The 16476-nt window shown below is 40.2% G+C and overlaps 1 protein-coding gene across 1 annotated transcript in view; it reads right to left on the bottom strand.

Moving 5' to 3' along the window:
• Window positions 1-4842: 4842 nt before the first annotated feature.
• Window positions 4843-16476, bottom strand: part of LOC102309231 (protocadherin-1) — a 225868-nt gene continuing 214234 nt past the window's right edge. The window contains exon 5 of the mRNA XM_005931985.3: window positions 4843-16346. Within this exon, the coding sequence (XP_005932047.1) occupies window positions 15919-16346 (428 nt within the window). The 3' untranslated portion in view covers window positions 4843-15918. The remainder of the gene's footprint in view (window positions 16347-16476) is intronic.

Here is a 16476-nt window from a genome sequence, read left to right on the forward strand (position 1 = left end):
AGAAGGAAAAAATCAACAAAGCCGTCAAAATGAAGGAATGAAGGAAACAGGAGCTGAAAGAAGCTGAAAGGCAGGAATAAGCAGAAAGATAAAGAGGCAGAAGGTTAAGATGGCAATGAAGATATGATGGACGGTAAAAGTGGAGAGAAAAATAAAGGAGCAAACAGGAAACAATGATGAAGGCAAGGACACACAAACCATTGATGCAGTGAGAGAGAGGGGACAGAAGGAAAGACTGGAAACACGGAAAACAAACGATAAAGATGAGGGAAAATAGAGAAGAGATAAAAAGGAAAAAACTTGGTAAGGAAGAAAAGAATGCAACAAAAAAAAAAGATTAGAGAGAAAATTGAGGGAATTAAAAGGCCAGATGGGGCAATAAGGTTTGGAAGGACACAAGTGAAGGAAAGGCAACAGGTGACAAAGAAGTGAGAATAAAGTATAAATCACCAAAAAGTAGAAGAAAATAGAAGAGCATGAAAAAAATAAGGGAGAAATTAAATGTGGGGGATAAGATGCATGAAGTGTGCAGGACTTGGGCTGCAACAGTGAAAGCATGGATGAGGAGAAAAGGAGGAGGACGAGGCAAGTGAAGACAAACAGTCTAAATAAACTAGAAGATGAGAAATAGGGTAAAGTGATAAAAACCTGTGGGGAAAAAAAAGGGGGGAGAAAAGCAACCTGCTGCAAGTGTGTCATCCTCCTCAAAACAAGCTGTGATAATATTTTCTTTTTGTTGTTCCCAGAAATATTGTGCGGCAATGAATTTAATCATTTTGCCCTGAATTTCAATTTACTGCTGTAATGCGATGCAACAGCGCTATAAGCACAGTGTCAAAGTGCCTTCCTCCGAGTCTGTTTGATATTCCTCGTGCACAACAGCCACATACAGGGTTTGTTTTTATTGAAATGTGATTGGGTGGTGTCTCACTTTAGGGCATGACACTCTGCAACTTGAGGATTCACGAGTCAATTTCCTGAAGTGGAATCCAATAACGCTGAAGAAACCGAGGCGAGGTGTTTACGACTCCTTAGGAACATCAGGTGAGCGACGCTGAAAAGGCTGTAAGTCACTCTGAAGATGGAGCCGGAAACGTTTTATGCTGAGAACGGGAGGAAGTATACCCGTGGAAACTGTTCATTCTCCATCGCTGGGAAACCGGGACAGCAAAATCTGCTTTTTCTTCCCATGGAGAAACCGAGGTCGTCCTCCGGGAATTTAGGCTACAAATAGGTTACAAAGTGTAGCTGAAAGTTTGATCATTCCGAACTTCTTAATAATGTGACAAAAAAATTAATCACTTTAGCAGGTTATTGGTATCAGCCAATGCAAGTTATTTATTTTAAATTGGACAAAAGTTTGTGGACTACAGAATAAGGAATAATGGAAGTCCAACGAAAGGACACTTGGAAAGAGAGGTCGGCTGTTTCCTGAGGTTCTGCTGTCAGCTGATATTGATCAGAAAATACAGCCTTCCCAGCAGGAGGCCATAGATGTTCAAATTGCCACATTGGCACAGCTGGGATTAGATTTAACTCTTTATTTTGAAAAAAATCATAGATTGAACCTTTGTATGTCATTTCCATGTTTTGACGCTTGGTTTGGGATTTTGCTGTCTGCAGGAAAAAATGTTTAAAAAATACTTGGAAAGTAATTTGCAATTCAAATTACTTTAATTACTTTAATTACTTTAATTCAGTCTTGTTTTATTTATATAGCACTAAATCAGCAGCTGCCACAAAATGCTGTATATTGTAAGCTAAAGACAATACAGAGAACACCCCAACAATAAAAAGATTCCCTCTGAGCAAGCACTGAGCAAGGGTGTTTTTCTTTCCCAGTATTGCCAAATACTGGGAAAGAAAAACACCCTTTTAACAGGAAAACCTCCAGCAGAAGCAGGGTCTGAGAGGGGCGTCCATCTGCCATAGTCAAGGGGAGGGAGAAAGCACAAAAACTGGCACTTACCTGAAACTCGGATGTGCTCTTGCATTACATTTTCAGTTTCCACCAAACACAATTTTCACTCGTAACGCACTGTCCTAGTTCAGTTAGCCCTGGTTCGTGACTTTGATGTCTCAGCTCTCCACAAGTCTAATATTTTTTATCACTATAGTTCTTTTCATCTGTCCCACAACTTCACACAAAACATCCTGTTTTTTACAGCTGTTGAACGACATGACACAGCAGGCCTGTTAAATTAAAGCGCTGCAGATGTTTAGGAGGTGGATTTGTTTGAACTGTTTAGAGATATAGTGGCATGCTAATTTGAGCTAATCAGCCACAGAGTGTGATTTAAAATGTTATAAATCTGTGCAACCAGAAGCTTTGTTTCCATTCACAGACCTTAAAATGGGCAGTTAGGTTTACTTTTATTATGCCTACATGAAAGACTCTCATGCTTTTGGAAGGCAAGAAGAGAGTCATGGTCTCAATGATCATCTTCAGACTGGAGTATTTACTCCAGGTACATAACACAGAACCCTTATGTAACCCCTCCATCAGGCTGACCATCAATCTTTCATTTAGACTCAGCATCTGCAGGTTTATGGGAAGGGACAGATGTGTCTGCAGATGTGGCTGTGCAGAGGTATAAAAAGTGTTAAATAAAGACAGCCGACGTGAAATTGTGCTTGGCATTGTCCCCATTCTGAAGCGACACATGTAACAAGGCTCGTGTTTAACTAAGTGAACAGCAGGAACATGAACATCATTCTTGTGACAAGCTAATGGCTGTTGTAAATTCTTTTGTGTCATCGAACCCATTTCTATTTATTTTTCACAGTTTTATTGACTGACTCATTTCAGCTTTCCTAAAAGCACATCCAGTGACTGAGAGCCTAAATCCTTGCAATCTTCCTGGAAACTATTTTAGACTTTGGTTTGTACAGTGAATGTTCACAGAAGGGAGTCTGCAATGTAAAAAGTATAATTCATGTGCAGTTGTTCAAGTTGTATAATGAGAAACGCCAGTTTGTGGGTGTTCCCTATTTTCCTTGACCTCGTTAAGCAAATATAGATGGTTATACATGTGAATTTATTCTTCAGATGTAAATATTGTCTAAATAATGTGTACATTTTGTTTTTCATATGGTCACTTTGGATATGGACGAGGGCGTGTGATGTAGATCTGTGCACCAAGACATCAGCGAACAAGAGAAAGACAAACTAGACACAGCAACAGGTCGCCTTCAAAGTAAAAGCTGCACATTTTGAAACAAGAGGTATACAAGAAATATTAAGCACAGTTCCTATGTTCATCACTTCATGACAAAGTTATTGACCTATGGATGACTGCATGAGTGCATATATAGCAGGTATATGACTTAATCATGTTTCTTTTTAATTTCATAAACCTTGTTGGTTCTTAAAATGTTCTCTCCAAATAAAAGTTTTCACTTTTTTAAATTTGTTTGCTTGTGTGAATTGTGTCTTTTTTTTAACATAAATTATCAAGGTATTCATGTGGACACAGAGCATCACATTTACTTCAGTCAGCTGTTATTTGTGCATCAGCTTAATAAAAAAGTGATTAACAAACTAACTCATGAAAGCAAAATTAGACCTGCTGGTTCTCTGACTTTAGACTTCAAATGCTCGTTCTCATCCAACTGTAGTGGTGTGAGCTGTGAAAACATCAGTGTATGGGGCTTTTAAAAAAAATAAAAAAAATATTAAGAATTTATAGATTTACAGTCTAATAACTATTTTAGAATAAATAAAATGTCCTCCACTGAAACAAGGATATGATGTCATCATCATCAGTGGAGACTGGTGGATAAACGTACAACTACAAAAAAGTTATCACATAGAATTTTGCTATTTCATTTTTTTCATTTTTTTTTTAATGGCAATGCATGAGTTTACCTCAAAATATTATTATATATAGTCTTGTGGTTTGTTCAGGGGGAGCTTTGCTAAGCTAAGCTGTGCAGCCATGTTGTCTTTAGAGAGAAGAGGCTTTTCTCCTGGAAACAAACCACACTTGTTCAGTGTTTCTCCAGTTTCCAGTTTTTTATTTAACATCCTAACCTGTCTGAGATCAGAACATGCAATGCTCAAAGGCAGGCTCCACCTCAATGTGAATTTGCTGGTAGGTCCACTCATTGGAACATTGGCAAGCACCTTGAATGTTTTTCACTTGTGAATCTCTCTCACTGTAAAATGAGGAACTGCAAACTGTTTGGAAATCACCTCATAACCTACAATTTTACTCTAACACAGCTTCAGCCTGGTACGCTGTGTTGGTGACTTTAAACGTGTGATAGTGTAAATGGATCACAGACATCCTGTTACAAGGCATTACTGTATATTTGAATTGCTTCATGAAGGTAACGTAGGTCTTTGTATTTGAGTTCGTTCAGATTATTTTCTTAAAAGTGTGATGAAGGCTGTAATGTCTTCCCACTTTTATAAAATCAGAGATTTTGACGTTGGGAAAATACGCTATTGTTCAGGACAGCACCACCCACCCTTGCATCGTTGAATGGTTGAAGGCACTGCAAGTCGCAGTTTTTGATATTTATTTGATTGGTTCTTTTGTGTGATTTTGCACTCTGGCACATTCAGTGGCAGGGAGATTTACAGGAGGCTTTTGTTTTTGATTGGCACGTTCAGATTTGTCCCAAGAGCTTTGCTGACCTGCGCTGCACAGAAATATGCCAAAGACATTTATTCACTGCAGAAACGTGCATAGCAACATTTCTTAATCAGAAACAACGGATCCAGTATTCTAGATTTTATGCTGGCCAATAAGAGCAAGCCACATTGTTTTCTAGTAAAAACACGTGATTTCATTGCAGACTGACACCTGCAAGACAAACTGAGCGACAGCCGGGATGTTTCTTTGACTGATGTATTTTATTGTAAAGCTATAAGGAAGGAGTAATTACAAGATATCATTTCTTTGATTTGCTCAGCAAAAATAAAAGACCACATTTTTTTTTTTTCAAATTCAAACATGCGAATGTTGATCAAAAGAGAACAGATGAGGCTCAAACAAACACATTACCCAACTTCCTCCAAGAAAATTAAAAGACTGAAAACAACAAAAATTCATGTACAGTTTGTCTTAAGACTCGGCTGAGATGAACATGAGAGAACAGAAAGCGGTAAAGCAGACGGGTGACTGGAGGAGGCGCACTGCCAACCTCCGCTCTGAGCCTGACGCATCACTCCTACATTTAATAGAGCCTACGGTACTTGAGACGATATAATCCTACAGGTTCAAGGTCAGACTTCCTTCATGTTGTTTGAATATATATATATATTTTTTATTGACATTTTTTTTAAAAAAAACCTACACTTGCATGTACATAAAACTGTACAAAAAACAAGGCATCACTAGCATTTTTCCTATATAAATATAACCAACCAACAATTAGGCTACAAACGTGGACTTCCTGTAAAGACGAAAAGTGATTCGGCGGTTCTGTCCTGCTGTTTTCTTCTCTTCTAAAACAATATGAATCTTTACAACATTCTTCACACAAGGAAGCCCAATGCCACCGTTTAGAATTTGTTTTCTGGGATTTTTACCTCCAAGGTTACAACAAAATAATTTTAGGACCCTAAAAAATTCTCACAACCACATCTCAAATAAATAACTTTGCCTTTCTCAAAAAAAAAAGAAAAAAGAAAAGCAACAACAACAAAAAAACCCTTATACAATAGTTATCTCCACTAACATCACTTTGTGTGATGATGATAACCTTGTAGTTATTTTTTCACTGGCTGATTTGCGGTCCCGATTTCTTCTCTTTTTCTTCTTTTTGTAACCATCAGATATCTCTGGGAGATAAATAAATGACATCAAAAGAAGTGATTATAAACTGATTAATTCCTTTCTTCAAAGAATTTTAATGGAGCCCTTAAAGTCCTTTTAATTTCAGCACACAAAATAACACATAAAAAGCACAGATTAGCACTTTAGGAGCTCCAAGAAATTCTGTTTACTTTAGTTTCTCTCCAGATGTCACATCCTTTGCTCATCATTACCAGAAAAATCGAAGTAGTTACGTGAGATAAGTACGTGATTCTGTAATTTTGTATTCTTCCCCTTTTTCTGTTGCATCACCCAAAGAGATCGCATAATGGTAAAGGTGTCTGCAGGCACCGTCGACAAAGATCCATTTCACGCAAACCAAGACGTGGCTCTCGTCTTATTGTCGAGATCAACTGTTTTATGTTTTGGGAAATCAACATTTAATTTTATTGATTGTGTAATCGCAAAATAACTCTAAACTTTCACATTCTCCATTCAGCTTGCCGGGTCTGGCTTTCAGTCATGATGGAGTAAAGAAATAGAAAACACAGAGTCCAGTCTGCCTGCTCAGAAAACAGATATCATCATCATCATTTACATGCCGCGTCTGGTAAGAAAACAGCAACAACCATTTATATTCATACAGTATGTCTATAGCAGTGTTGATTCCATAACATTGATAAAACAACTGTGACAACAACAAAAATGTATAATATTTATAAAGTTGGTTTGTTTCATGCTCAGCTGAAGCTTCGACTGCGGAGACTCCAGCCTCAGTATAATACACAACCAAAAAACAGCAAGCCACTCCAAAGTCTATCACGTGATTTCATGTGGAACTCGTCTGCAGCTCTCATGTGATCGCCCGCCTTTATTCTGTAGACTTCTGCACTCCAGAAGTGCAAGACAAAGAATCCACCGGTTACCGTCACGCAAATCAAATTAGCATGGTGACAATGGCGTTCAAATGGTGGCCAAATGGTCTTTTCATCAAAAATAATAACTAAACCTCAAACATGAGTTTAGAGTCTGATGCAGTAATATTCAATGTAGGACCCAGGCTTCTGGTGCTCAAAGTGGTAAAAGTCATGACGGTTCAAGTACACTTAGTTCAGCCTCTTTAAAGTTGTTTACAAAAGTCAACATTGAGCGTAAAACTGACCCTTAAATAGATCCGGCAAAGCAGAGATGTGGCAGTAATGAAGAATTTCAAAAATAAACAGAGGTCTTTTGTTTCCCTTTGAGTTAAATGTGATGAAAGCTGCCGTTTATTTCTGTGACTTAAACACAATTATCAATGCAAACGCCCCAGATATAAAAACACTGATTACACGAGAGCCACAAAGTGGTTCCGGTCTAAATATAAGTGGACAGAAGAAAGAGAGAGGAAAGATGAATTCACTGAGTCGTTATGTTACCGACAGACTCTCGACACCGCTGACAGAGTCAGCCCGAGGAGGGAAAAATGCTGAATTAAATCAATCCCGTTGTGTGTTAGAACAAAGTGAACCTTTTGCAAAACCGAGTAACTCGCAAACCAAAAACATTCACCTTTTGTTCAAACTGTAAAATCCACCGTTCAGCTGAACTCACAGATATAGACGTGATCCATAAAGGGACCACCAGAGTTTCACAGCTGGATCAGGGCTGTTCATGAAAAGGTTTTAAAAGTAGGAACTACAGACTGCGTCTCAAACTGTACTCTCCTAAAGCTGATCTAATGAACAACTCTGGACTGTTGTACAAAGCAACAGCATCCAGTTAAGAGCTGGTTGTTGCTTGTCCATTGATCTTTGTGTTGAAATTTGAGTGACTTTTCATGATTTAGAGTTCAACATAATCCTTTATCTTAGCCTTGGAAGATTAGATTGCTTCTTTTTTGCTTCTTTAAAGTGAATTTAAGCTTCAGGTGAGAGCGCCAAAAAAAACCATGAGCAAGGCTCGAGAGTTGGTAACACGTGTATGTCAAAGGTATGTCACAACGACTCGTGTCATTGTTAAGCAATGACTATAAATAAGTTCAGCTTTAAGAGTCTGACGACTTGAGACACAGTCTGCGTTTTAGGAAAGCAAACTTTTCTCCACTGTTAAGTACAGCTGTGGATTTCATACATAAATAATGCCTGTCAGTAGTAAACCAATGTGTATTTTAAAAATAAACCGTTCCTGGGAGATGTTTATGTGTTGGAGTCATGAATCAGTCTATAAAGTGTTTCAGAAGCAAACTATGGTAGGGCACTTTAGCTGTTAATAATACATCAAGGGTAAACCAATGTTTTTTTTGTTTTGGTGGCAAAACATTTTGAAATGGCAAAAAGCACATTTTTAATTTAAGGTCTGCGTTTTAATCCTAAAACAGTTTTCACGAATGATTTTGAGAGGTAAACTTGCTGCGTTTTATTAGTAAAAGCTGCACAGAAGTATGAAGGCGGAAAAAGGAACGAAAACTGTAGATACATATGCATTAAGTTGCACTCAGCTATGAATGTCAAATACAGTTTCTGATCAATATCCTTTCCCTTAGAGATGCTTATATTTGATAACGCATCCGATTTTTTTATAAAGCTCCTCATGTCTGTGTTTGCTGACTGAAAGGACGAACTGCAGCTGACTCAAGCTCCATAAAAAGATTATACATTAAATTGCTGTTTTATTTCTTTCTCTCAGGCCCAGCTGAATATTTTTATCATCTATATTTATTCTGGAATATCTAATATTCTATACTTTGGCAGAATCAGAAATAAACACAGATATACTCTTTTTCTGTAACTGGAAAGCTCCCTCTATTTAAAAGCAGCAGGATGTGAGTGCACTGCATGCAGAGACACCTGTGTTCTGCTAGGGGCTGATGGGTGGTGGTGGATTTTGGGGTTCACGTGTTCCACCAGGGAGCAGGAAGTGCTTGTTTGAGACACCAAACACTTATGGTCATGCAATGTTTTAGATCGTGCCCCCTCTCCAATAAATAAATAAATAAATAAAAATCTGTGTCTACTTTTAATATTAGCCTCAGATTATCATCCCTTTTTAATAAAGCTGGATTAGGTGACCCTAAACCCTCCTTTAGTTATGCTGCTGTAGGCCCAGTCTGCTGGAGGACTGTCTTGTTTGTGAGGACACAGAAGAGGAGTACAGAGACCTTTAACAACCAAACCAGTCACAGAAGATGGCTGCCTTTCCCTGAGCCTGGCTCTGTTGGCTTACGGGTCTTTATAGTAAAAAGAATTTCTCCTTCCTCACTGGAACCCTGTTTTACTTAAAAAAAGTAATGCATTACACATTACTTGTCATGTTTCTTAAAAGTAATGCAGTATGCTCACCAGAGAAAGTAATTTGTTACACTACTCATTTATTAATTTCTTGTTACTATGCAGGCGTATCTGAAACACATTGTCTCATAATCACCAGTTAATGTAAACCTCACGCTACAGTCCCACACACCAACATAAATCCTTATTCCTGATGAGGATATACGATCCTTCAGTATTTACATATGAACACAGCACAAAGCAAAGATGGAAAAGAGACTTCAAAGCCATCGCCACAATGATTCTAGTTTAGAAACATGAACAGGTAGAAACTGAGGTGTAACCCTGACTGCTCATCACTGCCTCTGTTACCTGCTGACGTTCAGTCTCTGGCTGCTGGGCTGGAGTCTGCATACACCCACATTACATTTCTGCATTACTGAAAGATGTAATGTGATTACAGTAATGTGTTACACCCAACACTGACTGTTGCCAAGTTCTTGCTGGTTCTCCTTTTGACGTGGGGTTTTTACCTAACATTGCAAAAAAGTCTGAAATGACTGTTCCGTATATGATATGGCTGGTTGTATCTGAACTAATCAACATTTTTTTTCAGATTTTTTTGAACTTCATAGTTTGACTCTGTGCTTTACTTGAAAAAAGAACAGAAGAAGAAAGATTTTCTCAAAATGGTTTTCCCACTCTGCTGTAACCCGAGCCTGACCGCAACCACAGCTCACACCTTTGGGATAAGCTGGACCACATGACAGGCTTTGTTACCAAACAACTGCAAATTTCTGTTACTGGGTTCCAAAATCTGCTGGTACCCATGATGATGTAATCGACTGTATATGGATGGATGTAGCCACCATGACCTCTCCCATTGGCTGTGGGCTCCACATTTTGAAGCATCATAGTAAGCTGATTACTTAGCACTCCACCTCAACACACAGACCCACTCATCTGCTAAGATACAAATGAAATACTGAAATTCATACATCACAGTGGAAGCAAAGTCTTCTTGTATGGGCTGTATCGCAATGTAAGCTATTTCATTTGTCCAGTAAGCCCATTAGAAATGCTCAAAGTACACCGACAGCACAATTACAATTGAGAAGTCCAGTTTAGCGACTCAGATTAACAAAGGTGAGGACAAGCCGGTACTGAATGGCTAATTTGGTCAATCAAAGTGGCCACACACCCATATGAATTTAAAATGATAATAATATTAAAATAATGATGATAATAATAGTAATTATAATTCACCCTAGAACTGGAGGACGCTGTCCACAAGGCTGCAGTAAACATGGGAGTTCTGACAGTTCACACTTTGCTTCATTTTTCAGCTCCAGAGGTTGTTATTATAACCACGTGTTTAACAATAAGACGCGAACATTTACGTGTCCACGTACTTTTGGACCTCTAATATAGGAACGCTCAAGCCCTGACACATTTCTTCATGCCTGTAATAAGCATCGTAAGCCTGATGTGACTGTGCAAACATGCCAGCAGTACCCGCGTTTGCTTTAATGCACAAGCAAAACTACGGGAGGCCTAAAGAGCAAACAGCGACAGCAGAGTTCACCAAAGGTCATCAGGTATTACCAGGGTTCATTTTTCTTTGTCTGGGGTTAATTGCTGCGAAAGAGCTGAGGTCATACCGATGCTATATGACCTCTCCCCCTCTCCCCTATCTTTGCCTTGCACAGCATAAGATGTCGGGCACTTGGGAGTTTATCGCCCATCCAGGCTGTGGGTAAGCATCACAGAAAATAATATAATTACTCACTCACGCTGAATTTGAAGCATGGCAAGGGGAAAAGGAAGGAGGAAAGTCAACATGGGCCTCTAAGGTTGGCCTGTAAATAATCAATCCGAGCTCTGAGCTTTAAATCACCCGAGGAAGAACGGGGAAGGCAAGGAGCGGCGCTGGGGCCTATGAACTCTAAATCTGTGTCACAGTGAGGACTGAATGGTGGCTGAATGATGGCTGACTTATATGCAGAACACAGTGACCGTGTGTGCAGGTTCTTAAGAGGGAGATGCATCAATCAAAAATCAAATATTGTCGAGGCAACAGAGAAACCTCGCTTTGAACCATACACAGCCCACACGGAGAGCTTCAATACACCAAATGCTAAATGCTAAAATAAGAAACAATTATGCATCAAAAACACCAGCAAAAAGGCAGCGCCATGAATCACTGTGAAACTCTTGGTGAAGGCGACTGTTTGCCTAATAGAACAATAACACGACCTCTGCGTGACCCTTCCGATAGCCCCAATTTGCCGTGTTTTCTTCGCTGGCATCTCAGCTTGTTGGCATCGCTTTGATGTTCCCTCTTTGATTGTGAGAAAAGGATGTTCATGTCACATGCTGTAAAACATTAATGACTAGTCATTTAGGCTCATCAAGACTTTTGTGCTCGTGTGAGTGAGACAGTCACAAATCTGTTGCCTTTTTCTGGAAGGGAGCAGTTCTGGAAATGACAACATGAGGCAGATTCACTTTCTAGCAGAATTTAATATCCGTCATGTATAAGTCCCATATATGTGTAGGATTAACTGAAGAGGTTTTTTTTAATTAAAATGAACATTTTCTTTTTTAATTGATGGACTGACAAATCTGTGGATAAAGCTACTGTCAGCTGTTCTCTTTTTCACAATGGCTCGTCACAGTGAGCAGCTCCGCACGTTTCATTTGTTAGATTTTTTTAATGCTGAACGCCCTTCCTGACGGAAGCCCAAAGGGACATCTGTCTCCTTCCAGAATCGAGTGGGTCAGGCAAATCTGCTGGTATTCAGATTACAGATCAAAATCTGTTTTTTTGGATGCAGAGTCTGCACATGCACTTTTCATTTTAACCAGTCTTTGCAACATTACCAGATTTTGTAGCGCCTTTCAACAATTATTAGAAGACATGAAGAGTTATATTCTCTGTACAGTCGTAATTTGATGAAGCTGTTAAGGCAAAGGGATTTATAATTTGAAATTTCTAATTATGGACACCTAGTAGATGTGCATTACTATTTCTTCTCCAGGCCCAAAAATGCAAAAAGAAAAAGGTGCATGTTACGCTGTGTTCAGACTAAATGCAAAGCCGAGTTTTTGTGTTATGTGATTATCTCTCTGGTGACACAAACAGAGGCGGCCATGCTTCTATTAGCCGAGAGTCTCACAGACTGTGGATTCTTCTGATGCAGCTGACAATCACACATGGACTGGTTAATGCCTATCTTACTGTCTGCGTTTATGGGTAGTAGTTTTATATGGGGACATGAATAAAAGAGAATAAAAATAAAAGAGAGGGCCTTGAGAAAAGTGAACAAAATTGAACGACTTTCTTGTAAATTCTGAAAATATGTTGCTTAATTTCAGCCATCAGTTGTACTTTGCTGGAAGTAGTTCTGTGGGTGAATATGTGCATGTTCTGAAATGGCTCTTCAATAAAACTCAACATCTGACCTTGATTCTAGGTTGGAGTTATACAAGCCTTCATGAAAATATACATCAGAGTAAATGTAAATGTTTTAATCAGTTGCCTGAGAAACTGTCAGGTAAATCCCAGGTAGGGATGGACGCTGATGAAAATAATCTCACCACAGTTTTTTCTTTATTTTATGACTTTCCAGCTCAGTGTGAGACTAAATGACTTGTTCGGGAGATTTTTTTGCAGCACACTCTCTCACTGTGCCTTTCCTTTCATCCATCCACTCCCAGCTGGCGTGCATCACTACAGGTGAAATCTCACATTATCCTCAGCAGCCATTAACATGAGCCTCAGAATGAATGAACTTCCAAACCAGCTCACTTTTACTGGTGCAAATTATTGCCGGTAATGTGCCGAGCCTCGGGTTGTAATTAGAGTTTCTGTGCTGTGCTGTGCTGTGCCGAGAGGGTGTTAGCGGACTCGAGCCTGTACAGGTGTCATTAATCCTGCATTCCTATGCGACTTCAGCACTGCAGGAAATGGCAGCCACCTCCCCCGCTGCACACAGCTAACAGGTTTAATAAATACTTCTGCTAAACGCCGCACGGCTCGGCCTCACACTGAGAAGGTAAAGAGGTGGGAAATAACGAGCGGCGACAAAGACTGGAGAGCTCTTCCTTCAAGCTCGAAAAACAGCAGGGAAACATTCACCACAGTCACCACAAGCACACTGAAGCCCACCACAGCTGTAAAGGATAAAGGAGCCATAACACTCTGTGGACTGTCAGCATCAGGAAACCTACAGCTGCTTTGTGCTTGTGGGACTGCCTCCAAAAACAAAACAGGCATCGCGAACAACATCTCCGCTCTCTGCTAAGCTTTGAAAGATTAAGTGAAGATTTTGGAAATCATTAATCTTAGATTATATTCAAATACTTTCTAAAAGTGAGCTCCCGACGCTGTGGCCTTCCAAGCTAGCAGTGGTAAGAAGTGCGACATGGATGTGATGCTGATGATGATCACCTCTGAAGAAGCAAATAAAATCAGTAATGCTTCCTGCACGCTTTAAAATGGTAAATGGCCTCATACTTATTAAGCGCTTTTCTACTCTCCTTGAGCACTCAAAGCACTTTATACTACAAGCCTCATTCACCCATTACTGCACGCCTAAGTGCTTCCTATCTATTCACACGTCATGGTTCCGAATATACCAGTTCTTTGACATGCAGACTGGAGCAGCTAGGGATGGAACCATCGACCTTCTAATTAGTAGATGACCTGGTCGACCTTCTAAGCCACACCCACCCCACCTTACAACACTGTAAGCTCCATGAGTCATGAGGCTGGGTGATCCTTTTTTATAGACATCGAATTGAATGTAGTCTAGTCACAACTCTGCCCTGGACAATGGTCAGCAGCGACCTTGGTGTCATGTAGTTGCAAGCAGGCATGGTGATAACAGTAGACACTGACTGCATGAATACAGATACTCATGTAGCACTAATTGTAGGCAGTGACTTTGACCCTAAAGTGGTAGCAAACAGAGCAATATTACACTCCCTGTGGATATTCATGGTCTTCCGAGGATGAATCTCAAGGATGATTATGGTTTGATTCACAACTACAAGAAGATTTTTATGAAATAATGCCTGGACATTCATGTTCTTTGGGGATGATGCAAACATCAGAAATGTTGAGATCCAACAGATTGCAATGCACAGGTCATGTTCTGCTCCCTGGAGTGTGAACCCTGGTATTTGAATTCCTTCTAAACCTTTCCTGTGATGTCACAAGGCAAACTTTTTATTGAGTCTGAAATAAAAGCTTACAGGCTGTCACGGACTAGAGCTACAGCTATGACGATTCTCCATTAACACTTTATTGAGTTGTTTATTTGGATCAACTGGATTATAAATTTTAATCTCAAAAGATCTGTGAGATCTGGAGCCACTGGACAAACTAAAAGCTACTCACTTAAGTTCAGAATGATATACAGAAAAGCAGGAAGTCTTCAGACTGGAGAAGCCGAAACTCTAACTAATTTGAAAAGCTTTTTTTAAATTTTTTTAACCTTTTCGGCTTCATTAATGCAAATGCTCGTAATCAATCCGTTATCAGAAACTGCACAATAAACAGAGTAATCATTTCTTCTTTACAATGAACAATGCTGCCTTAAGCTGAGCACTTTAAACTTTTAGGTCTCTCACATGTGAATGTATCATGGCATCGAAGATAATTCGATGCCAGAAAGAAAAATGATCAGTTTGATGCAAGAAAACCATCATTTGACTATTTTTGGATACCCTTCTGTAACATTCATGTTTAAGTTTATCATATTATGGTATACTACTGACAACAGCATGAATAATATAATCGCTTCTTAGATTCTGAGACTCTGAAAGAAGCACTTAGGTTTCCTTCAGTTCTGTATGAAGTTGTATCGGTGCACCTCTAATGTTTCTGCTTCCTCGTTAACGTAAATTCCACCGTGTTCCAGTGTTGGACAGCAGAGGAAAAATGATTAAAAAGTCTTGTGTTTGTAACTCGGCACCGTTGGTGATGCTCAAGAGTCCAGGTTCCTGCAGTGTGACGGCGAATGCCACGGCATCATTTCTCTCTACATGCAACCATTTTCAGTCCAGTGTTACATGAAGAGCTGCAGAAAGATTAACGGCCACGGATCCGCTCTGCCACAGCAGTTTCCACTGTCACTGTTTGTAATATTTACAGCCTGTACAATGAAAAAAAAGACTTCTCCACAGCAAAATAAAGAAAAGAAACCCTAAATATCTCAAGATTGGAAAACAGCTGTCTTTCTACAAATGTCTCACGTTAACGATGAGCTGCTCCTGACAAAAACAAGCCAGTTGATTTGATGCAACTTGGCTTAAAAACGTAATATTTCCCTGTGTCTTCGAAGGTGACAGAGAAAAACTAGAAAGAAAAGTAAATCCAAAAAAAGAAAATGAGGATAGATAGCAATACACAGTATACTTAAGTAGGATTTACAAGAAGTTATTTCCCTTCACCCCCCGGAAGGTTTGTTTTTTTTTTTTTTCCGTTTTCCGGTCCCACACAGCAACAAAGCTAAAGCAACACAAAAAATCCAGCTGAAAAACGTGAGTAGCTAAATAGTTTCCCATTTAAATTATCACAACAAGTGGTGTAGTTTACATTCCTTCCAAAGCAGCTCAAGCCGCATTTTCATTAATTGATTTTGAATTTCTTCTATTTTACATGTGATTGGTTTTTGCAGGGGGTGGGGGTGTCTGTGGGTAGAGGTGGAGGGGGCTAAAGCCTTGTAGGTAGATGCATTTATAAAAAAGGTAAAAGGGGGAGTAGGTGCTGTGGCACAGCAAGTTATAGGCACAGGGGGCAGCTGTGAGGGGGCGCGACAGGTGGTGGCGAGCAGCGGCAGGGCACGGTGGGGAGCGCTGGGCGATGAGTGTGGGTTTTAAGGTGGAGAGCTGTGCCCTCACAGGTAGATCTCCCTCTTGGAGGTTTGGCCGGTTGGAGTGGTAGCTGAGTGGTACTCCACCGCCTGGCTCAGCGGGATCTCCTCCATGCCACAGTCTTTACTGGATGAATCTCCGCCACTGGGGTAGGCACTGCTGTAGGGTGTCATGAAACGCATGTTGGCCACTTTGGAGCTGCTGCCACCGCCGCCACCACCTGGTCCACGCTCCTCCATCGGCAGGGGCTTGGGGCTGCCGTTGGCCATCAGCTGCTCCTGCCCGTCCATCTCTTGGTAAGGCACGAAGGTGGAGAGCTTGGGGGCATTCTTGGATACCTTGCGGTTGGGAGAAGGCTGGCCGGGCATCCAGCAGGAGTCAGAGTGGCCAAACTCGGTGCACTCCCGGGTGCATTTACCGGTCATTGCCACGTCGGGAAGAGGCCTGAGATCTGCAGAGAGACACAATAAAACAGAGAAGAGAAAGCATGAGTACCGTGGAAACAGCAGCGCGAGGAAAGGTGGGAGATGAAGATGACATTACGGTGCAGAGGTTTCACATAAAAAGCCTGAGATAATAAA

The sequence above is a fragment of the Haplochromis burtoni genome, unplaced genomic scaffold (genome assembly GCF_018398535.1).
Source record: "Haplochromis burtoni strain Fernald_Lab_line unplaced genomic scaffold, NCSU_Asbu1 Contig_150, whole genome shotgun sequence".
Taxonomy (NCBI): Eukaryota; Metazoa; Chordata; class Actinopteri; order Cichliformes; family Cichlidae; genus Haplochromis; species Haplochromis burtoni.